General features: G+C 51.6%; 2 protein-coding genes and 2 non-coding genes across 7 annotated transcripts in view; all 4 read right to left on the reverse strand.

The window, feature by feature from the left end:
- Positions 1-18,035, reverse strand: part of Plxdc1 (plexin domain containing 1) — a 54,513-nt gene extending 36,478 nt beyond the window's left edge. Inside the window, exons 1-2 of the mRNA XM_050156977.1 lie at positions 17,061-18,035; positions 9,067-9,245 (exon numbers count right to left, since the gene is read on the reverse strand). Of these exons, the coding sequence (XP_050012934.1) occupies positions 9,067-9,245; positions 17,061-17,139 (258 nt within the window). The 5' untranslated portion in view covers positions 17,140-18,035. The remainder of the gene's footprint in view (positions 1-9,066; positions 9,246-17,060) is intronic.
- Positions 18,036-19,062: 1,027 nt separating this feature from the next.
- Trnac-gca (transfer RNA cysteine (anticodon GCA)) lies at positions 19,063-19,134 on the reverse strand. The gene has a single exon. It is a non-coding gene; the product is annotated as a tRNA-Cys (tRNA).
- A 566-nt stretch (positions 19,135-19,700) lies between these two features.
- Trnac-gca (transfer RNA cysteine (anticodon GCA)) lies at positions 19,701-19,772 on the reverse strand. Its single transcript has one exon. It is a non-coding gene; the product is annotated as a tRNA-Cys (tRNA).
- Positions 19,773-20,446: 674 nt separating this feature from the next.
- Positions 20,447-27,171, reverse strand: Arl5c (ADP ribosylation factor like GTPase 5C). 4 transcript variants are annotated; one of them, XM_050156929.1, is made up of 6 exons: positions 26,787-26,908; positions 26,066-26,126; positions 24,760-24,905; positions 23,977-24,059; positions 23,046-23,200; positions 20,447-21,072 (listed from the first exon to the last, which is right to left on the reverse strand). In XM_050156929.1, exons 1-6 carry the CDS (start codon positions 26,830-26,832, stop codon positions 21,024-21,026), a joined length of 540 nt encoding a protein of 179 aa, XP_050012886.1. In that variant the 5' UTR covers positions 26,833-26,908; the 3' UTR covers positions 20,447-21,023. The 4 variants fall into 4 exon arrangements, 1 of the variants encoding a protein (XP_050012886.1); XR_007594367.1 differs by lacking the exons at positions 23,977-24,059; positions 24,760-24,905; positions 26,066-26,126; positions 26,787-26,908 and adding exons at positions 21,350-21,405; positions 22,858-22,966 and having other exon boundaries at positions 23,046-23,173; XR_007594366.1 differs by lacking the exons at positions 20,447-21,072; positions 23,046-23,200; positions 23,977-24,059; positions 26,787-26,908 and adding an exon at positions 27,023-27,171 and having other exon boundaries at positions 24,619-25,195.
- Between the last annotated feature and the right edge of the window lie 421 nt (positions 27,172-27,592).

A 27,592-nucleotide genomic window follows, 5' to 3' on the forward strand; every position in this document is an offset into this window, starting at 1 on the left:
GCTTGCTCTGACTGCTTCCTTACAGAACCCAGCACCAGCCGCCCAAGATTGGCCCTGTGCCCACAGTGAGCCAGGCCCTCCCACACCAGTCATTAATCAAGACAAGAATCTACAGCCTTAGCCGCAGGCCAATCTTATCCGGGCACTTTCTCCGTTAAGATTGACTCTTCCCAGATATGTCTAGGTCTGTGTTGACAAAGAGCACCCAGCACGGCCCTTCACCCACTGAGCCGTCTTACCATCTGTTTCCCCGCCACATTCTGACTCTTGGTGAGGCTTTTTGCCAGATGCAGCCCCAAATCTTGGCCTTCCAGAACTGTGAGGTAAATAAACCTTTTTGTTAGGTCTCAGTTCCAATACTAACATAAATAGTCAGGCATCATGCATACCCTCAGAATCTCAGCACAGGGAAAGAAGGGACGAGAGAATCCCTGAGGCTCCGGGGCCGGTCAGCCTAGCTTGATGCAATGAGAGGCTCACAAAACAGACAGACGAAGTAGGTTCTGATGGTGAAAGTGGTATCCCAGTCACCATTCATAAAAGCTTCCTGACGGTCCAAATAGAAGAAAACCACTCTTTGCTTTGTTTTTAAGACAGAGTCACTGTATGTACCCAGACTGGCCTTCAGCTCCCAGACATCCTCCTGCCTCAGCCTCCTAAGGATCGCAATTCCAAGTGTAAACCACCGCACTCCACCTTCCCCCCCCCCCCCCCNCTCTCTCTCTCTCTCTCTCTCTCTCTCTCTCTCTCTCATTTTCCCCCCAGTTCTTCCAGACAGGGTTTCTCTGTGTAGCAGCCCTAGCTGTCTTGGAACTCGCTCTGTAGACCAGGCTGGCCTTGAACTCACCAGGATCTACCTGCCTCTGCCTCCCGAGTACTAAAATAGTAGATGTGTAACACCACACACGGCACCCCACCATTTTCTTAACTATTTCCTTTTTACTGGCCATTTGCTGGCTTCTGTGCGTTGTGCCCTCCTAAACACCACTGTGGTGAGCGCATTTTCTGTATGTCAGATGCCCCTGCGTGAAAGCCACAAGTAGGACTCCATGCTGCTCAGGTTTGATGGTGCTTCCCGACTCTGGGAATCCGACTCTGCATTTCAGGGCTGGGATTCTGCCCCACTGCACATGAACACCCAAGGGACAGTGTCTCAGGCTCCCAGGCAGGGCGTTCTCTTTGTCCCTGAGATCCTATTTTTGTGGTTTCAGGTAAAGCCTGGGAGCAATCTTTCTGCTCCCAGCCATTTAACATGTTTGGCTTTTATAATTCTATGAGGCTTTATTTATCCCATTTTACAGATGGAGACACTGATTTAGAGTGATATCTTAGCAAGAATACTCTCTTAGCCTGTTTTGGCTGCTATAACAAAATACCTTAGACTGGGTAATTTGTAAACAAGAAAAAAATTATTGCTCACTGTTCTGGAGGTCAGGAAGTCCTAGAAGGAGGTGTGAGTGAATTTAGTCTCCCCTGAGAGACTTACAGATAGCATTTTGTTGTTGGATTTTTATTTTATAAGGGCATTAATCTGATAGCCTGAGGGCTCCACCCAGTATAGCACTTACAAGTGGGGCCGTGGGAATCAATTTTAACACACGAAGTCACAGATAATAGAAGACACACACTACCTCACTTGGGACTAGAATACAGTGACCGACTCTCCTATGTGTCTGGAGCATAGAAACATCCCAAGATACTGGAAAGTCCGCGTTGAGAGTGTCTAGGGGGCTGAAGAGATGGCTCTGAAGTTAAAAGCACCTGCTGCTCTTCCAGAGGACCTGAGTTCAGTTCCCAGCACCCTAATCAGGTGCTCATGACTGTGTATAATCCTAGCTCCAGGGATCCAACACCTCTGACCTCTGCAGATACCTGTGCTCCTTGCTAGTAAGCCTTTCTCTTTGTTTTTGGCAAGGGAATTGTTTTGTTGTTGTTTGTTTGTTTGTTTGTTTTGAGACAGGGCTTCTCTAGGTAACTCTGGACGTCCTGGAACTTGCTCTGTAGTGCTTGAACTCATGGGGATCCTCCTTCCTCTCTCTCTCTTCAGAGAGAGGGATTACAGTGCTGGGATTAAAGGCTTGCGCCACCATCCATCACCCTCCAGGCAAGTCTCTTTCTTCAAAAGACCATCACAGGAAAACCAGGATGGCTGGCCACTGTGGACCACAGCCCATTTCACACCCAGCGTGCACCCCTGCAGCCCTGCCAGGGCCAGCCTTCGCGGACCTGACCGGGCATCGTCCCTGAGCCAACAGCATCTGCAGCACAATGAAACCTGGGCACAAGGCTCAAGGATTTTCCCAAGACAAAACAGACAACCTGATTAAAAAACAGAAAAGTCGGTAGTAGACTCTTCTCCAAGGAAGATACACAAATAGCCAATCAAAACACAGGAAAACTTTCAGCATCATTAGTCTCTGGGGAAACTCAAGTCAAAACAGCAATGTGAGTTGGGAGTCAACATACCTGTAATCCCAGTACGCAGGAGTCTGATGCAGGAGGACAACATGCTTGACTACAGGCTATAGTAAGCTCCTGTGTTGACTGCAGGATGGGATTCTGACTAAGCAAGCAAGCAGACATCCTGCAAGGAGGAGAGCTTGCTATGAAAGCAAGAAGACCTGAGTTCAAATCCCCAGGAACCACATAAAAGCAGGGCAGGGCCATGCCCTGGTAATCAGTGCTGAAGAGCAGAGATAGGTGGGTCCTGCTAGCCTAGCCCAACGAGAAGCTTCGGGTTTAGTAAGAGATCTTGTTTTGTAGGTGGGTAATCAGCAGCTCTGGGGGAACGCTGCTTAGGGCAGAAACAGGTGAGAAATAGACACAGACTCCCTAGGGACCCTGGCACCAGGTAAATGGAGCAGAGGTCCTTCGGGGCTACCTGAGTCCACCCGGGATGGGTTCTCCTCTCTAACATCACTGGAGACCACGAGGGATGGGGAGCCCCTCCTTCCTTTGCTCCCTCAGAGGAGGAGGAGTACCTGCTGCGGGCAGGCAAGAATCACAAGACAGCCTGGCTCTAAGGAGGGAGGAGACAAGCAATACAAAGGGACACAGGTACTGCAGTGCGGGTGCCAAGCAACACAAGGCAAAAATAAGACCGTTCCTTCTGGTCCATCTCGGCTCCACAGCTGCCAGAAAACAGCCATATCGAGAGCGTTCTCTGCACCCAGAAGCAACCTAAGAGTTTCCCCCCAAGCCTCCAGGGACCAGGACTCAAGTCTCTTCACTGTCCAGTCTATAGTCTCCTGGGCTCCTCTGGGTTCTAGAGGGCCACCAGAAAGGGATGCAAGCCAGAAGACAGCCTGCAAGATTCCCAGAGCCCTGGCTCTGGTCCCCGGCTGTCATGGGTTTCCTTTGGTGCAGCTGCTTTTCCGCCTCCATCCTTGGCAGAGGCCCTCGTGCCTGACTCAGCCCAGCCCACAGCGGCCCACAGGGCTGGCAGCTGAGCCACTGATTCATGGGAGCCTTGAGCCCCAGGGTTTATATTTGTCCAGGCAGCTGCACCTAGCGTGGGACAGGTCCCACTCCAGCCCACTAAAGATGTGCTGACTCCTTCCTGATGTAGCATCTGAAACATATTTCAGAGAGATTTCATCCTAAGCCTTCACCTCCCACTTCTTAGACAGAGCAGGGGACAACCCCATAGAGGAGCCTTCTCTCAGATGGCCTTGTTCTTTTTTAAAAATTGATTCATTTGTTCGTTTTTTTGAGACAGAGTTCTTTGTGTATCTCTGGCTGTCCTAGAACTCAGTCTGTAGACCAGGCTGACCTCAAACTCAGACATCTGCCTGCTTCTGCCTCCATAGTGCTGGGACAAAAGGCATATGCCAGCCGGGCAGTGGTGGCACATGTCTTTAATCCCAGCACTCGGGAGGCAGAGGCAGGTGGATCTCTGTGAGTTCGAGGCCAGTCTGGTCTATAAGAGCTAGTCCTAGGAAGGCTCAAAAGCTACAGAGAAACCCTGTCTCCAAAAACAAAACAAAAGCAAAAAAAGGGCATGTACCACCATGCCTAGCTGCAGTGTGACCTCTTGGTGAGTGGTTGTGAAGCCTCCAAACGGTAGAAGTCACGTGCTCAAGTATTTCCACATGACACATTTTCCTGGCTACCACCCTGGCCACTGTTAGCTATTTCTTTCAGGAAGTTTGAGACAAGATCTCACTTTTTGTTCTAGAATTTACTATGTAGTCCAGACTGTCTTTGAACTAGTAGTAATCCTCCTGCCTCAGCCTTCTGAGTGCTGGGATTACATGTGTGAACACCTCATTTTTTTTTTTTTTAGTATTAAGTATTCAACTTTGGGTCTCCCATGCCACTGAATAATATACCTAACTCTTTTTTAACCATTTTATTTTATTTTTTGAGATAGGGTCTCTCTATGCAGCCCTGGTGGCCATGAAACTCAGGCTAGCCTCGAACTCATAGAGATCCTCCTGCCTCTGCCTTCTGAGTGCTGGGATTCAGACCTGTACCACCATACCGTTGCCCAGGCTAGCCTTGAAATTACCCTGTACCCCACTCAGGCCTTGACTCTGTGATCTCCTTGTCTTAGCATTCCAAGGAATGGGGCTAGCTCTGGCCACCATTATAAAGCTGGCTGGAGAGACTGCAGAGATGGCTCTGAGGTGAAATATACACGAATTCCTCCAGACCTGAGTGGGGTTCCCAGCACCCACATTCACTGACTCATAACTACCTGTAATTGCAGCTTCAGGGGATCTGACACCCTGTTCTGGCCTCTGAGGACACCTGCACACTCGTGCCATAGACCCTCAGAGACACACTCACATACACATAAATACAAAATAAATAAAAAACAAATCGCTTTTTAAAACCTCAAAATCACCCGGACACCTTAGATCCCAGCAGCTCTCATACCCAGACAACCACATGCAGAGTTTTGTTATCTATCTCCCTTTTCACGGGAGCGAGGATGGAACCCAGGGTCTCACACACATGCTGGGTAAATACTCCCCCATTGAACTACACCCTTACCCCAAGTGTAGGGTTTTAGTTATTGAAATTATTTCATTTTATTTATGCGTACAGGTACTTTGCCTGCACGTATGTCTGTGTACCACATGTGTGCCTGGTGCCCAAGGAGGCCAGAGCAGCACCAGATCCCCAGAAACTGGAATTACAGACAGTTGTGAGCTGCTTTGTGGACACTTGCGACAGTACCCAGGTCCTCTGGAAGAGCAGCCGGCGCTCTGATGTTCTCTTCAGCCCCTTGTGGGGTACTGAGAGGAATCCCAGGCTTCAGTGCTACTGAACTAACCTTCTCGGAGTGGAGCCGAGGAATGTGACTTTGTTTTTAAGCCCTGGTGTTACTGAATCCCCCGGGGCTCACTGAATGCCACTGCTCCTTCCACACACCCACAGATAATTGCTTCCAGAAGTCTTTGTCTCTTGCTTACTTCCTGTGATGTGCAGGCTGGGACTCGGGCCCTCTGACCACCACATCCGGCCCCTGAGCAGGTGTTAGTTATTTAATCCAGAGTCCGAGAAAGCAGCAAGGAATGGGGTAAGCTAATGGGAATCCCGGCCTTAGGGACATCTCATGGTCTGACTGTCCACTCTACTGCTGTAGGAAGTCTTACAGCCAGAGGTTCCCCGCCCCCTGGCACGTGGCCTCTTATACTATATATGCTGATGTAGAGCATGTGTCCGGCCTCTTTTCCGGCCTCTCTGTTCTGGTTGCGGGATTCGGTTTCTGGTCTCCGTTCAAGCAGAGGATTCTGATTTGTGAGTCTACCCCTAAATAAACAACCATCTATGTCTCAATCCTGCGCTAGTGTGGGATTTCTTTTAAGCACACTACTATTCTTCCACACTCTTACCATTCTTCCACACCTCCCCTACTCCTCAGTTCTGAGTGTTTCAGAAAGCAAGACAGAATGGGAAGTGAGCGGGCTTGGAGAATCCACCTCGGGGCTGGGATGAGGGCCTGTTGAGCGAGCCATTTACTTCAGGCACAGTGATAAGGGAACCAAAAAGTTCAGGAGTTGTTGAGAAGAACATCATAATACGGAATTTTAAAAATCAACGTTCGAGCTAGGCGGTGGTGGCACGCGCCTTTAATCCCAGCACTTGGGAGGCAGAGGCAGGCGATCTCTGTGAGTTCAAGGCCAGCCTGATCTACAGAGGGAGTTCCAGGATAGACAGGGCTACACAGAGAAACCCTGTGTTGAAAAACAAACAAACAAACAAAAATCAACATTAGTTAGTGCCAAACGCTGGTGATATTTTGATGAATGAAATTTCAGAATGTTAAATAATGACAGAATCGGTCATGATACCAAAGTATTTCAGAGACTGAGGTAAAAGCAAAGCAGAATCAGAAATGACGCAGGGATACAAACAACAACAACAAACCCTCAAAGCTTATGAAATACCCTTAGAGAGAAAAGATGCTTCATCCTTGACGCAGGAACGAGAACGAGGACTTATGTATTTAATATTTATTTAATATATATTTAATAAAAAGGCATTAGAAATTTAAAACCTGGCCAGGTGTGTGTAATAAGACCCAAGACCTTAGCACAACTGACTCCATGATGGAAATAACATTCAGGTCACGAAACTCAACACATAAATAGTACCACCCGTCAAAACAAAAACAAAGGCCTAATCCACCAACGTTCATAGTTCTGGGAAAGTCTCTAAATGTACTGACCTTGGCCTCTGGCTTCTGTGGTTCTGTTTCTGGCTAACTGCTCTTGTTAACAGAAGGATGTCAACCCAGAGTACGGTTTTCGTGCTTAAAAGCTCACCCTGAGAAAGGCTCGGTGCTACACTGGAATCCCAAGCATCGAGTGTAGTTGCTGGCTGGCTAATGAAGACTTTCTATGGGCTAAAACCCATTCCTGTCAGTCTTCTCTGGTGGGCACCCCACACAGTGTGGTGGCTCCAGTTGGAGGCTAGCCTGTCCTACATCACAATCCCAGCCCAGCCCGGACAGAACGCAGCAGTGACAGTGACCACTCCAAAAGCCTTCCGAAGTGTATGACCAGGTCAGGGATAAGAGAGACAGTAAACCTCAGTTTTTGTTTCTGAGACGGGACTTGCTCTGTAGACTGAACTGACCTCACACTCTCAGCAATCCTGCCTCAGCCTAAATCCTAGGATTACAGGTGTGAGCCTGTGTGTTATACCAGATCTCTTCAGGGTGGAGACAGGGGTGGATGTGTGCTAAAATGGGGGTCTCATTGGGTACCCCAGGCTGGTCTTGATTTCTTAGTTATCTTCCTGCCTCAGCCTCCCAAGTGCTGGGATTATAGACGCGAGCAGCCACACTCTGTGGTTACAACATGTCCCTTCTCAGGGACATTAGAAGAAAATGGTCAGATACCCTCAAGCTTTGAAAGGGGGAAAAATAATTAATTTATTTATTGGGTTTTTCAAGACAGGGTTTCTCCTTGTGACAGCCTGGCTGCCCCGGAACTTGCTCTGTAGTCCAGGCTGGTCTCGAACTCACAGAGATCCTCCAATGATTAAGAGACAAAGGAGGAGGTGTAGGGTTGCAACCGTGGAGCAGGTGAGCAGTCTGCCAAGTTGAGGCAAATATTTTTATCTATGTGTTTGTTTGTTTATTTGTTTACTTTGGCCCTTCTACTTCCACCTCTAGCATGCTAGGACTGCAAGCACGCTCCACCGCACCCAGTTTATGCAGTTTTGGGGATTGAACCCAAGGCTTAATGAACACTAAGTGAGCACTCGACCAACTGGGTCACAGCCCAGCTCCCTGGATGACAACTTTGACCACACTGAAAATTACATTTGCAGCCAAAGGACAGCATGTAAGAAAGCTTCCTGAGTCAGGTGGCAGCAGCGAGCACCTTTAATCCCAGCACTCTGGAGGCAGAGGCAGGTGGATCTCTGTGAGTTCGAGGCCAGCCTGGTCTACAGAGTGAGCTCAAGGCCTGTCAAAGCTACAGAGTAAAACCTGTCTCAAAACCAAACAGACACACAAAGCTCGCTCATTAGGGAGCTAGGGAGCAGACTAATTGGGAACAATAGCCTAGAGGCAGCCTGCTGGGGAAGAGGTTGGGGACCGTAGGAGGCAGCTGGTCTTCTGTGTTCATTCCTCTAGGCTTCTAGGATGATTTCTGGCCTACGTGGCCCAGGCTGGCTCTGAACTCCAGGGCTCTGCTGATTCTCTCACCTCAGCTTTATACTCACCTGGGCCCACAGACACACGCAGCCACTTCCCACCATCAGCTCTACCTGATGCTTAGAAGTTTCTGGAAGTTCTTCAAGACAGGAAATAAAGATGCTGCAACGTGCATCCTCTTGTTGCTACTTCTCATTCTGCAGCCTTTCTGCACCCCGAGCCTCCACCCTTCCCTTCCCACCGCACACTCTCTCACACTCCACACAGACACAAGCCGCCCGCAGTGGCAGTCTGCAGGCACGTGAACACAGTATGCAGAATTCCTCAGTCCCGGGTGCAGAGCACCTCCAACTCACACTCACACGTGGGCGCAGAGGTCTCCAACTCACACTCACACGTGGGCGCAGAGGTCTCCAACTCACACTCACATGTGGGCGCAGAGCGCTTCCAACAAACACTTATGTGGGCACAGAGGCCTCACTCACACTCACACTCACACGTGGATGCAGAGGCCCTTCAGCTTTCAGAGCTGTATTTCCTCCCCAGAAACTTCTGCCTCAGTGACGCTCGGACGGCTTCCTCCTCCCTGCCAACCGCCTCCTGCTGTGGCCCCTGTCCTTAACCTTCAGGGCCCCGCAGTCTACAGATGGAGTGGAGCCTGGACTGGCAGCTGAGCCTGGACTGTGCCACCTTCAGAGTTGTCCTCCCTAAGTCACGTCACGCAGACCCAGTGCCAGCCTGACTGTGCATCCTGGAGCAGGTTACTTCGTTTCTCAGGGTTCTGGCAGAGGCCAGCAGCCTACAAAACTCGGAGATGCTTTGATCCTATGGCCTAGCCTGGAGTCAGCATGCCTCTTCTTCCCTGGGATCCCCGCCCATCCTGATCTCCACATCAGACACTTAGACAGACCCCAGCTCCACTCTCCCACCGTGTTGGTTGAGCAACTTACCACCACCCTGGTCCTGTTGTCCGGTAGTGTGTCAATGGCCAGGGAGGCCCCACCCAGGTCCTGGCTTAGCTGGGTCCTGCCTGGTTTCAAAACCTGCGCAGGACTCTCTCGGGTTCTCCGACTCCATCCTTGCCTGGTCCTCTTGACAGTCCAGCCCAAGCCTTGGCCTTCTCCATGGCCTGCGAGAAGAGACAAAATGCTGAGTACTGGCGGTCCTGAGGAAGGATTGAGAAGGGGTCCAGACCGCCTGTCTTGCAGAAGCCTCAACATTATGCCATCACTGATTCTGGGGACAATTGATGACCAGGACAGAAGGTTCACAACACAGATTGAGAGCCGTGTGCCTCATACCATGCCCAGGAACATGCGTAAGCAATACTAAACCCCCTCAACACAGTATGTATGACAAACAAGAATCTGAAGGTATGTCTGGCAAACACAAATCTGGTTCAGAGGCTGGGATTGAACTTAGAGCCTCTCACGTGCCAGGCTCTATCATTGATCTACACAGCCAACTCTATCCTTTCTTTCTTTTTTTCTTTTCTTTCTTATCTTTGTTTTTTTTCTTCAAGACAGTGTTTCTCTGTGTAGCTCTGATTGTCCTAGAACTCACTCTGTAGACCAGGTTGGCTTTGAACTCACAGAGACCCACCTGCCTCTGCCTCCCGAGTGCTGGGATGCACCACCACCACCTGGCCTTTTACCTTCTATCTCTTGGTTTTTTGATTTATTTATCTTTATTTTATGTGCATTGGTGTGAAGGTGTCAGATCTCCTGGAACTGGATTTTCAGGCAGTTGTGAGTTTCCATGTGGGTGTGGGAATTGAACCTGGGTCCTTTTGAAGAACAGTCAGTGCTCTTAACCACTGAGCCATTTCTCCCACTGAGCCATTTCTCCAGCCCTCTCTTGGTTTTTTGAATACTCCCTATGTCTCATATAAGTGGACTCATACAATGCATCTCTTGTGATTGGCTTATTTCACTTAGCACAATAACGTCATGGTTCAGCCATGTTCATTTTGAAGACTCAACGGTGTCCCATGCTAAACCACATTTGCTTACCTGGTCATCTGACAGTAGAAACTTGGGTTGTGTTCATGAGTTGGCTGTTGTGAATGATTCTAAGGGGAATAAAGGGCACCAGCATCTCTCTTGGGACCTGTTTTCAATTCTTTGGGTTATGTGCCCAGAAATGGAATTGTTGGCTCCTACGGTAATTCCATTTCCTTCCATACAACATTATGGAACATTCCATGTGAAATAGCTATGCTAGTTCATTTGTTTGTATATTTTTAAATTGTTTTTATTTAATTTTATTTTACATATATGGGTGTTTTGTTTGCATATAGAGCCCATGGAGGCCAAAAGAAGACTTTGGATCTCCTGGAACCATAGCTACAGATAGTTGTAAGTAGCCGTGTGGGTTCTGGGTTACCTGGTCTGGGTTACCTGGAAGAGCAGCCAGTGCTCTGAGCCACTGAGCCCTCTCTCCAGACTCAGTAGGCCAATTTTTCTTTTCAATATTGCCAGAGGTTTCCTATTTCTTCACAGTGTCATCGTCAAGTCTTGTTATTTCCCAGGGTCTTGGAGTAGCTATTCTAATCAACAGACAAGAAGTGATATGTACCTGTGGCTTCGATTTGCATTTCTTTAACAATTAGTAACGACAAACATCATTCCATGTGATATTGGCTGTCTGTGTACTTTCTTTAGGAAAATGTTTTAAGTTTTTGGCCCATTTTTAATCCTGATGACTTGCTGGCCAGGATCATAGTTTTGTAAGCTATTTTATAGCATCTCTTCTCTCTGCCCACTGGCCCCTGTTGCCCCTCCTTCTTCCTCCCTCCTCCACTGGCTTTGACTGCTGAATATGTCTGCAGACATTATCAGACAGTCCTGGGAAACAAAGGGTTCTCCCCTGCCCACTTGATTTGGTTGGTTTGTTTTGAAACAGGATCTCAGTACTTAGCCCTGGCTGACCTGCAACTTGCTATGTAAATCACAGAGATCTTCCTGTATCTGCCTCTGGGGTGCTAGAGCCAAAGGTGTGTGTTACTACACCTGGCTCCCTTGTCCTACTGAGGAGCAAAATCTTAGCTCCATCACTACTTTCAAGCTTTGACCTCCAGCAAATCACTTTCCTTGTGTAACAAGGGGGCGGAGAAACCAGCAGGCTTGGCAAAGAGGTTTCATTGCAAATATCATCTTTCATTAATAAGTGGCAGCCAGAAGCACTCTAGATAGGAATCCCAAGACTTCATTTGTGTTTAGCAGCTGAGAGTGTCATGATCGATTAGTAATGTCTGTCATGAGCACAGGATTGGCAAGTGGCCGCCCAGATGCAGTTGTTCCACGACTCCAGCCATCTTGGGGCTGTTAAACTGATTCAAAATGATACTGGAAAGCATCCCTTTCCACTTCAGAGGGTTAGGTGTTCTCTCTTGGGGAGACTTGTGCTCCCCAGGCCTCTCTCCACTCTCCTTGGAGCGCCTGGCAAAAAGTAAGCGCTCGGGCTGGAGAGATGGCTCAGTGGTTAAGAGCACTGGCTGCTCTTCCAGAGGTCCTGAGTTCAATTCCCAGCAACCACATGGTGGCTCACAACCATCTGAAATGAGATCTGGCGCCCTCTTCCGGCGTGCGGGCATACACGGAGGCAGAATGTTGTATACATAATTAATAAGATAATCTTTAAAAAAAAAAAAAAGTAAGCGCTCCATCCATCACTGCGTAATTGAGGACACTCCACTGGGGGGATAACTCTCAGGTAGCAGCAAGGACAGAGGCTGAAACAAGGCTTGGCTGGACCAGGCCTGGGGCCTCGCCAGGATGCTGCTGTGGAGTGCAGATTTGTCCTTAGACATTTTATCCAATTAAGTCATTCTTGGCGGCTGGTGCCTGCTGGACTCTTGCCGGGGCCCGTCTTACGTCTCTGCCCCTAATCATAGCCAGATGCTCCGGGAGAATGGGCAGAGGGGCAGTTCTGACCTCTCCCCCGAGACACCTACTGGATGGCTGAGCGCCCTGGGCTAGGTGGCCCCTGAAGACCACTGGGCCCCACACAAGCTGCCTGGCCTCTTCAGCAAGGCCACGGGTGTTTGTGACAGGCTGTTTGTGTTAAGTTGGGTGGCCTTCTCCCCAAGTCCTTCTGCAAGTAGCCCCGAGGGGAAGGCAGGAGTCAGAACTAGGAAGGTACACATGCAGGCCAAGTGGAAGGGTTGATGTGTGGACTGGCAGGAAGTACCAAGTCTGGACTGACTATGGAGAGGGATGTCAGATGGGAGACCCACAAGACAGTCCGTTCCAGCCCACCACTCTCAAGCTGGGCCCTGGCAGTTTAACTCTGTAAGCTTCAGCTTCCCTTTGTGACAACCACACCAAATGCAGGTTGCCCTGAGTAGTGAATAAAATCAGAGATGAGGTTCCAACCAGCCAGGAGCAGGGGCGCAGGTTCTGTGCAGGATGATGGGGGAAGGGCAGAGGATGCCACAAAGAGCTAGGAATCCCCAGATGTGTCTCTCCGGCTTCAGCGTGTCTGTATTTCTCGCCCTTCCCAGTTGGATGGGCCAGGATGTCACCTCTTAGCCCATGCCAGGAGCCAGTGTAGGTGGCTGGTCACACAACAGGTGGCATGCCTAGACACCCTAGGACACCCGACACCCTTGCCACCATTGCTTTCTCTCAGCACCCATTCCATCCTTTGCTTCCAGAAGAGAGGCGAAACTCAGGATTTGAACTCAGGCAGGCTGGCTCCAGTCTGGTTAGAACCACAGAACACAGTGCAATAAAGTCAAGCATAGTATCTATCACATGCCCCTTAATCCCAGCACTCAGGGAGGGAAAGGCAGGCAGAACTCTGTGAGTTCAAGGCCAGCCTGGTCACATAGCAAGTTTTGGGTCAGCCAGAACTGCATAATGGGATCTTATCTCAGAAAAGAAAAGAAAAAAAAAGCAGTAGGAAGCTGACAGGATGGAAGAATGGGACACCCTGTACTCCCATCATTCCAGAGACTGAGGTGGGAGAACCTTTAGTTAAAAATCAGCCTGGGCTACAAAAGAAATGACTAGAAACTCTCAGGCAGTCTCTTAAGGTGCAGGGCAGCCCCAGGGTACCACTGGCCTGAATGTGGGAGCTGTCCTAGGAGACTGGTGGCCTGATGTGGTGTGAGTACAAAGGCCCCATCCCATGACCTAGCACAACCCTTCTGAGGCTGAGGGGGAGCCAGGCTACACCACCCGGGGCTTGACCCACCCACAATCCCATCTGTCACTCAAGCTGGTCCTTCCATTCTTCGCGCATCCCTCCTGCTGATCTGAGGGCTCTCGTGGCCAGCTCCTGCTGTCCCTCACATGCCTGGAGGCCCTCTAGGACCCAGTCCTGCTATCCAGCCACCAGCCACTCACAGTGGCCTCAGTCAGGGCCACTCTGCTGCTACACAGCCCTCTCCATCTGATGAAGAGTGACAAGATGCCATTGCTTCCCACAGTCTCCCTGACACGTCTCTCCCCCAGATGCCCGGGGCACCACCCAAGCCGGCCTCCAGGAACATCAGTCATGCTCTTTACTCCCTGTGCATCTAGAATTCTGGGTACTGCAAGGACCAGTGTTCAGGGGGCACCAGTGAGTGAAGGGGGGGCACTGGCAGGGGGAAGGGGAAGCCAGCACCAAACCTCAGAGGACCGAGGAGAGCCTCCCTCTCGGGCACAGTCCTGCTGGAGACCCCCCACTATTCTATCACAACAGTGGAAGAGACAGATTTACCACCAAGCTGGAGGTCCAGCTTTGAACCACAACACCACAGTTTACAACCTCTGGAAGCTTCCATCTCTGACGGATAAGATGGGGTGAGAACAGCTCGACCACTTGCTAGGTGGAATCTTGAACAAAACTGTGTACACAAAGCAGCCAGCAAAGCTGACCTTCCCTGGGCCTGGGGATGCAGCTCAGTTAGAACGCTTCCCTAGCACGCAGTTCTGGGTTCGATTCTCCAGGGCCACATGAATATGACCAGATGGCACTGTGCCTGGAGTCCCAGGATTGTGGGGCGGAGGAAACAAGATCAAAAGCGGAAAGTTATCCTCAGTGACACGGTGAATTCAGAGCCAACCTGGGCTACATGACACCAGGTCTCAAAGTCCTGTTCTTTGCTTCACACGAGGTCCCCCCAGGCTTAACAAATCCCACTTCCTACTTATAAAGTCCCTCCTGCAGAGACCTTGCCCCTCACCTCACAGATTAGAAAGGTAGAAACATATACAAGGAAGAGGGACACCAGGTGGCTGTGTGATGGACATGTGCATGCACGTGCGCGCACACACAGACACACACACACACACACACACACACGACAATGACAATGATGACAAACCCTCTGCTTTCTGGTTACTCAGCAAGGGATCAGTCAGAAGCACCTACACACTCACTGTTCAACGGTTTTGTTTTAAACAGTTTCAAGTAGCAGGCTGGCCTCAGACTCACTACACAGCTCAGGATGACCTTGAACTTCCAATCATTCTGGTCATTCTTCCTCCAAGTGGCCTTGCTCTCAGTGTGGCCCACCGTGCCCAGCTTTCCCACACACATTGATTAAGTAGGTTTCCACACAAGCTGTGGTGAGGAGGTGGAGGAGTTCCCAGTGACAGGCAGGCCTGGTCCTGAGCCCAAACCTTCCAGACCTCTTCCCATAGATCAGCAGCACAGCAAATCAGGTTAGAGAGGGAGGTCTCTCTGAAGAGGGGGTCCTGGAGCTGATGGGAAGCCGCCATCGTGTCACAGTATACTAGGTTATTAGGAGGTCCCTGGTGGGCAAGGCGGAAGCTGGAGGCAGATTATGGCTAGAGAGGTCATGAGACTTCTGTTCAGTCTCGAGACAGGCAGCCTTGACTCAGAGAACAGGACACTTTCGGTGGCCTTGGCAGGTTTGGAAATGGTTGCCTTCTGTGTATGTCCTGGCTGTCTCTGGTTCCCCTGGGACCAGACTTTCAGGGTCCACTCCTCAGATGGCTCTGAGGCCATCTTCCTGTCTGTCATCTGTTTGTCTGTCTTCACGTCTGTCTACTGACTTCTGGTCTCCCTGTCATTGGACTCCTACTTTGGGTCATTGGTGTCTCCTGTTCCCATTCTAAGGATGGATGTGGGGACAAGGCTCTAGGGATGGGGGGACCTTGCTGCTGCCAGGCCTGCCAGCCCTGATGGGGACACCATTGCCTTTGCTGGTGTTGGGCCTCCTTGGAGCCCCTCTATGCTACACTGGCTGGTCACAGTGACTCCCTGACGGGGCTGACTTCGGTCCCAGTCTTCCCCATTGGCACACCTCCTCTGATGGCCTCTATGAACCCCACCACCACCCCGAGGCCCAGCTGAATCCGCAAGAGTCACCAGTCGCCCAGATGGCTTTTTACAGCTTCCTCGGGTGTAACCTCAGTGTTGCTTGCTGCATATATAATCCACACCTCGTCTCCCAGATGAATCTCAATGCAGAAAAGGCAGAGTAGTCTGTACTTACACAGGTGACACATGCCCTGGACCCCTGATGCAGCCAACTCCCCTTCATCAACCCTCGCCATGACCCAAACCTCTCACCAACCCAGCCACGTCTGAGCTCAGAAAACACACCAGCTCGCCATGGCCCAAACCCCTCACCAACCAAGCCATGTCTGAGCTCAGAAAACACACCAGCTCGCCGTGGCCCAAACCCCTCACAACCCAGCCATGTCCTGAGCTCAGAAAATACACCAGCTCGCCATGGCCCAAACCCCCTCACCAACCCAGCCATGTCTGAGCCCGGAAAACACACCAGGCTAAGGCTGACAAGAACTCAGGAATCCATCCTTCCAGTGCCTTCCTATTTTCCATTTTAAAGCAAACCATCGGTTGCCTGTCCATGTTTGAGAGGGAAGAATATCATGAAAAGCGGAAAGACCTTTCATCGTCACTGCCGAAGCCGAAGAGTTTGCCAGTAACCTCATTTTATAAATCAAGAAACGGGCCCAGAGAAGTCAAGTAACTTGCCCAAGGTCACATAGTAAGTGAGACAGCAGAACTAGAAGCCAAGTGTCTGGCCACCTTCTGTAGGCTCCACACCAGTCTCTGAACATGTGATTCTCTGCCCTCTGCCCCCACTGTCATCACCAGCATCCCCCCCACCCCCGCCATACCATCTCATCCCAACAGAGATTCATTTGAATAACATATTGTGATCATTAAAGTCACACAGTTAGGGCCAATGCTGACACAACAGCCAGTAGCTACACCCAACGAACTACCCCTTCCCTGACCCCAAACGAGGGCCACCCAATTCTCTATTCCCAGTCCCAGAGGAAGTCTGTGTGCAGAACCTAAATTATGTATTGAAAAATGGCCTTTCTTGATAACATGAGGGATTCAAGATAGATCTCCGAAAGCATCTCCAAGTGGAAGAAATGGCTTGAGAAACTGTTCTAGGGGAAAGAGGAGTGTGCGGAATGGAAGCTCCTCCCCCATTTCCCCCCTTCCAGCCCCCATCTCCACCCCCGACGCAGACAGGGCAATTGAGAGCCAAGCAGAACCATACAGGAGGAGACCCTTGACTCTGGGAGGTTCAGGAACAGCAAGCTGCTTTTTCCTGGGGCCCCTGCCTTTCCACCCGTGCGCAATAGGTAGGGGAAGCAAGTTAGCCGACCACGCTGGTGCCCAGAGAGAAAGACTGGGCTAGGGTGTCCCCATCCTCCGGCGGCTCCCACGCTGTCTTCAAGCCCAACTGGGACCTAGCCTAGAGCAGCTGAGGGTGGCAACAGGAAAGAGCATGGAAAGGCAACCGCCTCTCTGGAATGAACGCGGTCCCTAAGACTCTTTAGGGGACCCCCAGCTGGGTTCCTCCACGTCCTTCCGACAGAAGCACACCCTCTGTGCGCACACAGGGAAAGTAGGGTCCCTGTCTCCCTGTCCCCCGGCCTCCCGCGGACGATACCCCGCGCCCTGCTGGTGAGTCTGCACCTGCCCTGCCCGCGCGCCCTACCTGCGGGTGTTGCGGGACTGAGCGCGCGCGCGACCCCGCGGAGCAGCAGCAGCTGCAGCAGCCAGAGCTGAGCCCGCATGGTGGGCGCGGACGTCCTCAGGGTCCCCGCGGTGGCGGCTGAAGAGGAAGCGACCCCGGGCTAGGCGAGTGGGGAGCAGGAGCGGAGCTGGCACCGCGAGCAAAGCGCGGCGTTGCGGCCTCGGGGAGCGCGGGCGGGAGGGCCCGGAGGGCGGGGCGCGACGCCGGGGTCCCCGCCTCCCGGAGCTCCGCGCCGCGCCCCGCGGGACCCGGGACCGCGCCGAGACACCTCTGGTCACCAGAACGCGACTGGCCCAGAAGACCGGGGAAAAGGCCGCAGTGGAGGACCCCCAGGAAGCGCCCCTACTTGGGCCGTTGGCTCCTGCCGCTCATCCCCAGGCATGTGACTTTCTGAGCTGGTTCTTAGACTTCTGTGGCTTCCTGGTGCTCTGCCTAAGCGTTCACACCGACCCACGCACCAGGACTCGTCCGCAGCCGAGCCTCCCAGTTTCTGCCCCAGCAGAGGCGCGACTTGCATCCCCCATTTCACTACTTCACACCCTATCTCCAACACGGGCTCTCCTCCGACCCCCAGCCCGGTAGGACATGTAGGTGCAGGAATCTGGCACATTCCCACTCTGGAGCAGCACGGATGCCCCCTCCCCAAGGAGGTCAGACCCAATCAAAGTTAGACCCCAGCGCCTGGAAGTGGCGCCCACTGCCACCAACCGTACTCTGGGAATAGGGCACCTTTTTTTTTTTCCTTCCAGGAGAGAATAAAAATACCCGCAATTTAGGAGATTTGATAGACGGCACAGAACCAGGTCAAGGCGCAAAGATGCCTGTGACCTACTTTGTGTGAAGACGAAGAACTGGGGCCTAGAGAGTGGAGAAGACTGAGGGACCCTGGCTTCCTCCCTGCTGGAGATCTAAAGAGCGCGGAAGAAAAGGGTGCAGAGGCTGCTTCATGGGGCACATCCCGAGAAGGAGGGTGCTGGGGCGAGGGGACAGGAGAAGTAGCCTGTGGTCTTGAGTAGGTGGGTAGCCTGACACGGAGACCGAAGGAAGGACCCGAGGAAGGAAATGAAAACTAAATTCTCCTCTTTCAGGATACAGTTCCACTCTCTCTGTTCCAAGAGTCCAGAGGCTGCCTCTCTCCGACCTCAACCCTTTGTGGAATACTAGAGCCCAAGGCAAGCGCTGCAGCAGAAGTTTTTGGTTGTTACTGTTTTTTTCCAGACAGGGAATCACATTTTAGACCAGATTGACCTCGAACTCAGGACCAAGCTTCCTGTTTCTGGTTACTGAGAGGATTACTGGTGTGAGTCCCACCAAGCGGACCACAGAATCCCTAAATCCTAACCTGAAGAATCCCCAAATCCTAACATGAATTCTCCCTTGACAGCCTGGGGCGGGGGACGGGGAGAACCGAATTGGCTGTCTTTTCCAGCTGCAGCCTCCTATCGCCACCCAGTGGACTTGGGAGGAGCCAGCGAGTTAGCGTTTTGCAGCTCTCCCGACTTCTTTCCGCCGGCGCAGGCGCCATGGAGAGCCTCTAGAAAGTCCCATGACGGAACTCCAACCTGGGTCTGGTGTCTTCGTGCACCGCCAGGCTTGGTGCCCGCGCTGCAATTTTATAAGGTCTTTTATTAGGGGTCAGGCAATAGCAGCAACTTGGAAGTATTAGAAGAAGTGTTGTTTACAAGTTTCTAAACGCAAGCCTCTAGAACTTGGGCGTGCGCCTGGAGCTCTCCTCAGAACACACATTTCTAGCCCCACCCCAGGCTACTTCACAGGAATCTTCATTTCTAGCATGGACCTAAAGTGTTGCTAGTGATCACATCCTGAGAGGCGCTACCGCCGTCATTGCTTCCCGACTGTCTGGAAGTTGGCGAACGAAACGTTACCATAAAAACACGTGGAACGTAAGTAAGGAAGCCATCTAAATAAATGTTGGATGTGTAAAAAAAAAAAAACATACAGCAGGGGGCACCCGGATTTGAACCGGGGACCTCTTGATCTGCAGTCAAATGCTCTACCACTGAGCTATACCCCCTCTGCCGGTCAGTGTGCGCCAGTAACCACTAAATGTGATTCTGGCGCAGGCGCAATAAAGCATCTCTAAAAGTAAGGGCAGAATCGGGTTCGAAGTTCTCAGGAATTATAAGGAACTAACGTGCCGACTGCTTGCTTGAAAACAAAAAGTGTTTCCCGGCGCTCTGAGAGTCCTCCTGCCGGTCCGAGCAAAAGTAGCCAGAAAGATACAGACGATCCCTGGCGGCCGGGGCGCGCCTCTGGGCGGGGTCCCACTCTGCAGCTCCGCCACTATTCTCCGCGTGCCCTCTCCTCTCCCTCCTACACATTCACGCGACTTCTCCCGACCTTCTGCCTCCAACCTCAGCCCGACCCTGGACACTCCGCGCTCTCCCTGACGGAGGGACAGCCGTCGAGGTCACCGGCACCTGAGTACACTCACCCACTCCTCGCGGTTCACGAGCGGCTGCCTCGGGGTAGAGGCCGGCCCACCGCGTCAGCAAAATGCGGGGTACTCGGGGAGTACCCCTCTCTAAAGTTTCAAGTTAGGTCAGCTTAGCAAAAGAAGCTGCACAGCTAAGCGCTGCGAGGGGGCACCCGGATTTGAACCGGGGACCTCTTGATCTGCAGTCAAATGCTCTACCACTGAGCTATACCCCCGATGTGCTAGAGAAGGCTTATCCGAATGAATTTCTATGGAAAAGATTTTTAGGTTCCCTGCTGTGTTTTTAGAATATTTGTTATGTCAAAAATAACCTAATGAAAACATAAAGTATGACCGAAAGGCCTAGAATTCACAAGTTTTTCTTTCATAACAACATCTCAGGGAAACTACAAAATTGAAGATACCTAGAGGTCCACTGCCTGATTGCAAAAGGGACATGCTATCCTGTTTAGATCCCTGAACGGCAGCAAGGGCCTCCAATCCATCTTTAGCATCACCTCTAAAGGACAGTGGGGCCTTTTCCTCCCTCTGGGGTCCCCTTCTTAGTGGACCATTATCAAGCCTCTCATCACCACTAACTCTAGGGCCAAGAGTCCCCCTCCCCCAAGTCCTGGTTAGCGGGTACCAATGCCCTTCAACCCGGCCAACCATAGCCAAGTTCTCTAACCAAAAAGAGCGTTGAAGCAGCCGGCTCCCCAGCCCCGTTTCCAAGGTGAATCCCATCAAAACCTTTAGGCAAAAAACAAAATCCAGTTTTAGGAACGGACGTAAATAAGAGGAGAGACGTTTTCAACGACACTTACTAAATACCTTCACTTTTAAAATTTTAATGCAATGTTTTAAAAAAAAATCACGACACAAAGACAAATAAGTAGGTCCTGGAGAAAACCTTGACATTTGAGAGGAGTAAGGACTCACACTGGAAGAACACTGAGAGACTCCACGTGGTGACTTGGACCCCAAAAGCTGGAGTCAGAGTTAGCACCCAAGAGGGAGCAGAAAGGGGAGGGGGTGGGAGGGCACCGATTCCTGCAGTGTGAAGGGTTGCCTCTTTCTGGAAGGTTCTGTCTTCCCATCCTCCACCGATCCAGCTCACCACACCGGGCAAGTTTTGGCCCAGTCCTGTTGGCTCCTTTATCGGGATCTCCTTTGTCCAAAGAATATGGCCCAATGTCAAAAATCTCTTGCTTTCCGGGCAGACAGAAGGTGAAGGCTGGGAGAAGGTCCCCCAACACACCCAGCAGGTTCCCCGTGTCTCCTCACACCTTCAGTGTTGGAGTGGGAGACATTTCATCTATGGCTCTGCCCGCACCATCTTGAAGTCCTTGATCCAGCTCCTCAGTAGCAAATGAGGGGCCAGTGGCAGTCTCTCTGTCCATAGCCAGACACCCCGCTTCCACCAGCAAATGATGGGGTGTCCCACCGGTGCTAACCGTGCGGCTTCTGGTAGGCCTCAGGCGGCAACTTCAGTTGGTCGTGGTCTGAGATTGCATCCACTGAAGCCCAGCTGGCAGCCTGCAGGGAGAAAGGGATGGCACGAAGGACCATCAGCTTTTCCCAGAAGATGAGGGTAGCCAAGGTTATATCCAATCACTTAATGGTAGAAGGGAAGTGGGCTGAATTCCAGAGCACAGCAGCACCGCTGTGCTGGGGGGCTGGGGCTCCTGGGGAGAAGAAGTCCTACGAGGTTCACAGTCTAGCAGACAGGATGGACATTAATGAATTCCCAAAAATAAGGAGTCAGAGGTCTAGGTAACCCCGGAAGTTCCTCTGAGGCAGCTGGGAGACTCACCTTCCTGAGCCCCTGAGCAGCGTCTCTGGGCCAGACTTCTGTGTCCTGTTTTGTCACTAGGGGCAGTAGCAGTGTGACCTCAAAGGCTTGGGAAGAAAAACACCCCAGAGCAGAAGTGGAAACTTGGCCATGTCTGTCATCACCCAGCTTAGCCTGGCCCAGGAAAGAGTATGTGGGGCCCAGGGAACGGCACGTGGGGGCTCAGGGAAGGGCACATGGAGGCCCAGGGAAGGGCACGTGGGGGCTCAGGGAACGGCACGTGAGGTTCCAGGGAACGGCACGTGGGGCTCAGGGAACAGCACGTGGGGGCCCAGGGAACGGCACGTGGGGGCCCAGGGAACGGCACATGGGGGCCCAGGGAATGGCACGTGAGGTTCCAGGGAACGGCACGTGGGGCCCAGGGAACGGCACGTGGGGGCTCAGGGAACGGCACGTGGGGGCTCAGGGAACGGCATGTGGGGGCTCAGGGAAGGGCACGTGGGGGCCCAAGGAGTATTGTGAATTAGAATTTAGGTGGGAGAAGATGGGAGTCCCTAATGAGGTGCGAAATCTGCCAAAAATCTGTGGTTCCTTGGGTTCACTTATTTAAAGTTTTCTTTTTTTCAAAAAAGTATCTAGACAGGGGAGATAAAAGGAAATCTCCAGGCCTCGTGGACGGCCCTTTTGGAGAAGTTCAGCCCTTCACACTCTGAGGTGTTTGATCAAGGGCGTGTGCCCACCTAGTCCCAATCTTTCTTTCTGCTCTCCACCTTCTTGTGTCTCACTTGCTTTCTGTTTTGATTTTTGTGGGGGGACTTGGTACTTAGCCCAGTCTAGCCTTGCCCTCACTGGATAGTGAGGATGACCTTGAACTTCTGACCCTCTGGCCTCCACAAGTATTACAAGTCTGTGATACAGTTCAGGGCTTCAGGCGAGTGCAGCTACGGCTCCAGCCCCAAGGCAGGAAGTTTTGTCTGGTTCATTCACCACTGTTTTGTTTTAATTTTTTCTAATTCCCAGAACAGTACTTCGCACAAAGGCATCAGAAAAGCTTAATGAAGAAATCATGCCAGTCAGTCCCTGCAGAACTGGGGGAGAGGGAAGTGTGACCCCCTCCTTTGACTAGTAAGAAACAGTCAGAGAAGCCGGGCGATGGTGGTGCACACCTTTAATCCCAGCACTCGGGAGGCAGAGGCAGGCGGATCTCTGTGAGTTCAAGACCAGCCTGGTCTACAGAGCAAGTTCCAGGACAGGCTCCAAAGCCACAGAGAAACCCTGTCTCGAAAAAAACAAAAACAAAAAAACAAAAAAAAGAAAAGAAAAGAAACAGTCAGAGAGTCGGTGACTTCCGCCTTGAAGGCCGTCCCCCGAAGTCTTTCCACAGCTTCTCCCTCTTCACTAGGATTTCAGCTGTCCCCACCACCTAGACAAAATCAGTTACCCTGGCCCTTCTGCCACAGTATCCACTTCTCTGAAGAGTTCCTCAGTCCCTACCATCCCTGTTGTTTGAGGGGAGTCTTAGTGCTTACCATTAGAGCAAGCCCTTGGAGCACAGGGACTCTGCAGGCTCCCAGGGCCTTAGTTATGGGCCTGTGTCCAGCTTACTGGGCCTGGAGTCAACTGTGGGCCACATCCTGACTGGAAGGAGACAGGAGAGGGGTTCCTGTAACCTGCTGCCCATTGGCTGGGCCAGGCCAGGGAAAGGTGGGGAACTGACCCTTCTCCAGTGAGGGCACAGCAGCTCTGGATATACCACGGGTGCTCCTTGATGGCACTGAGCGTGAGGAACTGGGAGGTCTCTGCTGGGCTCATGGAGTCTTTCACATCCTGCTTGTTGGCAAAGATCAGGACTGAGGCATCTTGAAGCGCCTGTGGGCAGAAGAGCCCCGCCCAGGTCAGCCAGCCAGGCCTCCCTCCCACAGTCTCAAGAGTCCTCTGGGATCCCTGTCCAACTGTCATAGCAAGAGAGGCCCATGGCCCACCCCAACATTAGCAACCCCATCAGCTCCTGGAATGTTTTACGACTGCTTTCAGGGTGGTTACGAGAACCTCAGACATTGTTTTGTTATTGTTGTTGCTTGTTTGTGGCTTTCAAAACAAACAGACTCTTACTCTGTAGCCCGGGTTGGCCTGGAACTCTATGTAGAGCCCAGGCTGGCTTCAACCTCATAGCATTCCAGATTGCATGTAAGAGCCGCCATCCGCATGTAACATGTAAGAGCCGCCATCCCCATGTAACATGTAAGAGCCGCCATCCCCATGTAACAGTCCTCCTTATTGGTAGAAGCAAGACAACTTATTAGAAACGAAGCAACCTACTCAGGGTCTCACAGGGAGTGGTGGCAAGCTGTCTTTGAGCTGGCAACTCTGGCTTCTGGGGGCACCGACCAGCCTGAGAGCACACAGCTAGTCTCACCGGTGGCTTCCCATTTGGGGGGGGGATTACCTCATGGGCCAGCGTCTTTTTTTTTTTATTATTTATTATGTATACAATATTCTGTCTGTGTGTATGCCTGCAGGCCAGAAGAGGGCACCAGACCTCATTACAGATGGTTGTGAGCCACCATGTGGTTGCTGGGAATTGAACTCAGGACCTTTGGAAGAGCAGGCAATGCTCTTAACCTCTGAGCCATCTCTCCAGCTCCCCAATGGGCCAGCATCTTATACAGTTCCTCCCGGGTGGTCAGCAGCCGATTCCGGTCTGTACTGTCGATCACAAGGATGACAAACTGTCCAGCAGGAGCGATACGTGAGCTACAAGCTTTCTCTTTGGTGAAGATGCTTCCTATGGACGGTTAGGCCTCTGCCCTACCTACCCAAGTCCCAGTCCCACAGGAAAGGAACTGTGCAGCCTTCCGCTTGCACCAGGCTGGACCCATTTTAATCACCTTATATTTTATTCTTTGGAGACAAGATCTTGGTTTGCAACCCAAGGCAGTCTGGAACCTGTCTCCATCCCCTAAGTGTTGGGATTCTAGGCATGGACCACCACACTCATTTTAGGATTTGAAAATCTTTCTCATATATATTGACTTTTCAAGACACAATTTCTCTGTGTAGCTTTGGAGCCCATCCTGGAACTCACTCTGTAGACTGGGCTGGCCTTGACCTCACAGAGATTTGCCTGCCCTGCCTCCTGAGAGCTGGGATCAAAGGTACCTGCTGCCAACGCCCTTCTCTCCTTTATATTTTTATTTATATATTTAAATTTTTATTTTTTTAATGGTTTTGCTCTTTAGGATTCAGAAATCTTCACGAACGCTACGCAGTTAAGTATCTCACACATTGTTTATTGTTCCCTTTCAGCCCAGCTTGAGTAGCGGTTACTCAGTCACATCCCAGGTGGTAGAAGCTGGGCACAGAGAGTATAGTTAGTGACTAGCAAGGGGATTAATGCAGCCACCTCTTGGACCTCCCAGACCTGGTTTCCTCCGTACTGGAGTAGTAAGTGTCCCAGGAGGAGCGCAGAGCCTCCTGGCCCCCTAAGTCCCACATGAGGAAGCGGGTCTTCCGAAGAACAATTTCTTCCACGTTGCTACCAATGGTGGAACACGTGTGAACCACCTCATTGGTCAGGCTAGAGAGGCAAAAGAAGGTTCTGAGGTCTCGGCCCAGCTCTAGGCATCGTACCTCTACTCCCAGAGCGGCTGAGTTCAGTTCAGAACAACTCAGCCCCGGGCGACCAAACTGTCGCTGGTGGACGTCCCGTGACTCGTGTCGGAAAAGAAAGGTGTGAGTTGGTCCAAGTGTGGCCTGGCCTGCGACCCCAGACAACAATCTTAGAGGCTTCTGGTCTGTGGACCACACTGGAATTGTGGGAGTTGTGAAGAACCACGTAGATCCGAGTGAGGACCATCAGACCCTTTACTGTTTTAAAGACAAAAAAAAAAAAAAATTGTTTGCTTTCATTTTGTTTTTCCCCCGGGGGTTGTTTTTCTTTCTTTTTTTTTTCTTTTCTTTTTTAATGGTCGTATCTCTATGACCTCAAATATGAGATGCTCCTGTCTTAACCTCCAGAGGGCCGTGATTGTAGGCAAGGAGCACTATGTCCAGTTTACACGTGTTTTCTGAAAGCTTACCAAGAAGATATAAGGAGGAAGATTGGGAGTGAGGACTTCGTATTGTTTGCATTTTTCTTTTCTAATCTAATGGTGTCAGGAATCTAGAGTCTCCAGAATTCTAGGCAAGCACTCCCCTAAGCACCTTTGACCAACACCGTCAGACCTTTCTTTTTCTAAATATTAATGTGTGTGTATCTTTGTCAGAAAAGCAAAAATCAGGAGAGAAAGCGCGGGTGGCTGGTTGCGCAGTTTGTCCAATAGACCCGGAGCTGCAGAGCTTGGGGAGAGCTCACGGTCAGCCCAGGGATTTGAAGATGGGGACGCAGTTAACAATTGAGTGATTAAGTGCGAGGTGCAAGCGTGAAAAGGGCCCTGCCGCCAGGGGGCGCCAAGAGCAGCGAGGAGAGAGACCTCTTGGCGTTCCAAACCTGCCAGGACTGAGGTGCGTGAGATCAAGACTGATTGCGGGAGGTGGTGGAACTGGGGGGTCGCCCACAGTTTGCAGAATTCAAATCCAGGCCTACAGCCACTAAGTCCGAAAGGTCACACCAGCGTCCTCCCATCATTCTCGTCTGCCGCTGCCCAGGAACCCAGGGAAGGGCTCTGGTGATTGGTCCAAATGACTATCAGTCTGGCGTGAGGCCCAGCCCGCTCTGTTCACCCTGCCGTTACTTACAACTGGTAGAGAATGGTGGTCTTTCCTGCATTGTCCAGTCCCACGATGATGACTTTGTGCTCTGGAGGCATCCAGGAGAAGGGCAAGGTCAGAGCTAACCCCGACAACAATGGGCTTGGGTGTCCCCAGGAGGCTTCTGGTCCTCACCTGCCTGGGTGTCCTCTCCTCTCCCGGCTCCACCCTCTCCTGGCAATCTCCGAACCTAACCACTTTGACAGTATCTCAGTTTTCTGTGTCGTGTCGATCCGTCGTTCGGTTCCCCGCCCCCCATCCCCCCGCAGACTAGGACTGTACCACTTCACTTGCCATCGGAGCGGACCCCAGAACCTCTCCAGGAATGTGGAAAAGTGAGCTGACCCCATTCCATCTCCCTCTCCACATTTCTAGAAAGCGATTGTCTGAGGGTCCGAAGCACGGGGGCCTCTAAGTCACTATCGGAGGAAACTGACTTATCCAGGTTGTGCTCAGCACAGCCGGGTGGTGGGGTAGGGGCAGGAAGCTCTCCCACCCCCGTGCACTGAGCACACTGAAGGGCAGGGACAGAAAGGGAGCGAGGGGGGGGAGAGCAGAGAGGAGGCCATGGAGCATATGGGAATTGCACACAATGAACTCTAGAGCCCAAAGTTCTAGTCTGTCTTCCCCGACGACCCCCAAATCCCAAGAGCCCCAGAAGACAGCGGACTCAAAGAGGTCACTGGGCTGTCCGATGCGCGCCCCTTACCCTGGCTCCCAAAGATTCGCATCAGTTTGGCTATCAGCTGTCCCATGGCACTCCGGGAACTAGTGGTCTAGGGATGTGGGGGACTCAGTGGCCTCCCCGGCTGGATGTAGCCTCAAGCGTTCAAAGCCCCGCCTGGGGGAGGGCTGGACTTGCTGCTCCTATCAGCTGGGGGAAACCCCAAGCGTCATCCCCCTCCCCCCCATATCTGGGAATCCCTCGGGACGCCAGCAACTCACCGGTGCTAAGGAACTAAGGGACGTCATCGTGAAGACCAGGAACCTGACCAGGACCTTGAAAGTGCAAGGAAAATCCCAGCGTCCTCTTCACTCTGAGAAAACTGAGGAGTTTGGAGCGTCTGCTCCAGAACGGCGAGTAGAAGAGTTAGCAACGTGCAAAGCACACGCCTGTTCTTTCCCCTACAGCCACCGCCAGGGTGAAACCCTCCGAGAGCCGTGCAACTTTCTGGCATTGCGACACAGCTTTGTCATCTACAAAGTTCCACTCTAGAGAGCCCTGCAACTGAGTTACAAAACAAGCAACAAAAAACCCTCGTAATTTTAAAAAGATTTTTGTCTTGTTTTTTTCGAGACAGGGTTCCTCTGTGTAGCCCTGGCTATCCTGGAACTTGCTTTGTGCTTTGCAGACCAGGCTGAGTCCAGTCTCGAACTCAGAGACTTTGCTTCCAGAGTGCTCGGTTTAAAGACAGGTGACACCAAGCCCGGCTCCTTAAGATTTATTTTTTCATTTACGTGTGTGTGTGTGTGTGTGTGCGCGAGTGTGCGTGTGCATGTGTGCCACATGTGTGA

The sequence above is a fragment of the Alexandromys fortis genome, unplaced genomic scaffold (genome assembly GCF_014885135.2).
Source record: "Alexandromys fortis isolate MF-2015 unplaced genomic scaffold, M_Fortis_MF-2015_v1.1 scaffold_31, whole genome shotgun sequence".
Taxonomy (NCBI): Eukaryota; Metazoa; Chordata; class Mammalia; order Rodentia; family Cricetidae; genus Alexandromys; species Alexandromys fortis.

What these genes read in the sequence shown, in the direction of transcription:
- Arl5c (XM_050156929.1), bottom strand. Translation starts at nt 26,832, where the DNA reads ATGGGACAGCTGATAGCCAAACTGATGCGAATCTTTGGGAGCCAGG. An exon ending in ACCACCATTCTCTACCAGTT is followed by an intron (nt 24,906 to 26,065) that starts GTAAGTAACGGC and finishes TTGCCTCTCTAG; the next exon opens with CCTGACCAATGAGGTGGTTC. An exon ending in TGTATAAGATGCTGGCCCAT is followed by an intron (nt 23,201 to 23,976) that starts TGGGGAGCTGGA and finishes CTCTTCTGCCCA; the next exon opens with CAGGCGCTTCAAGATGCCTC.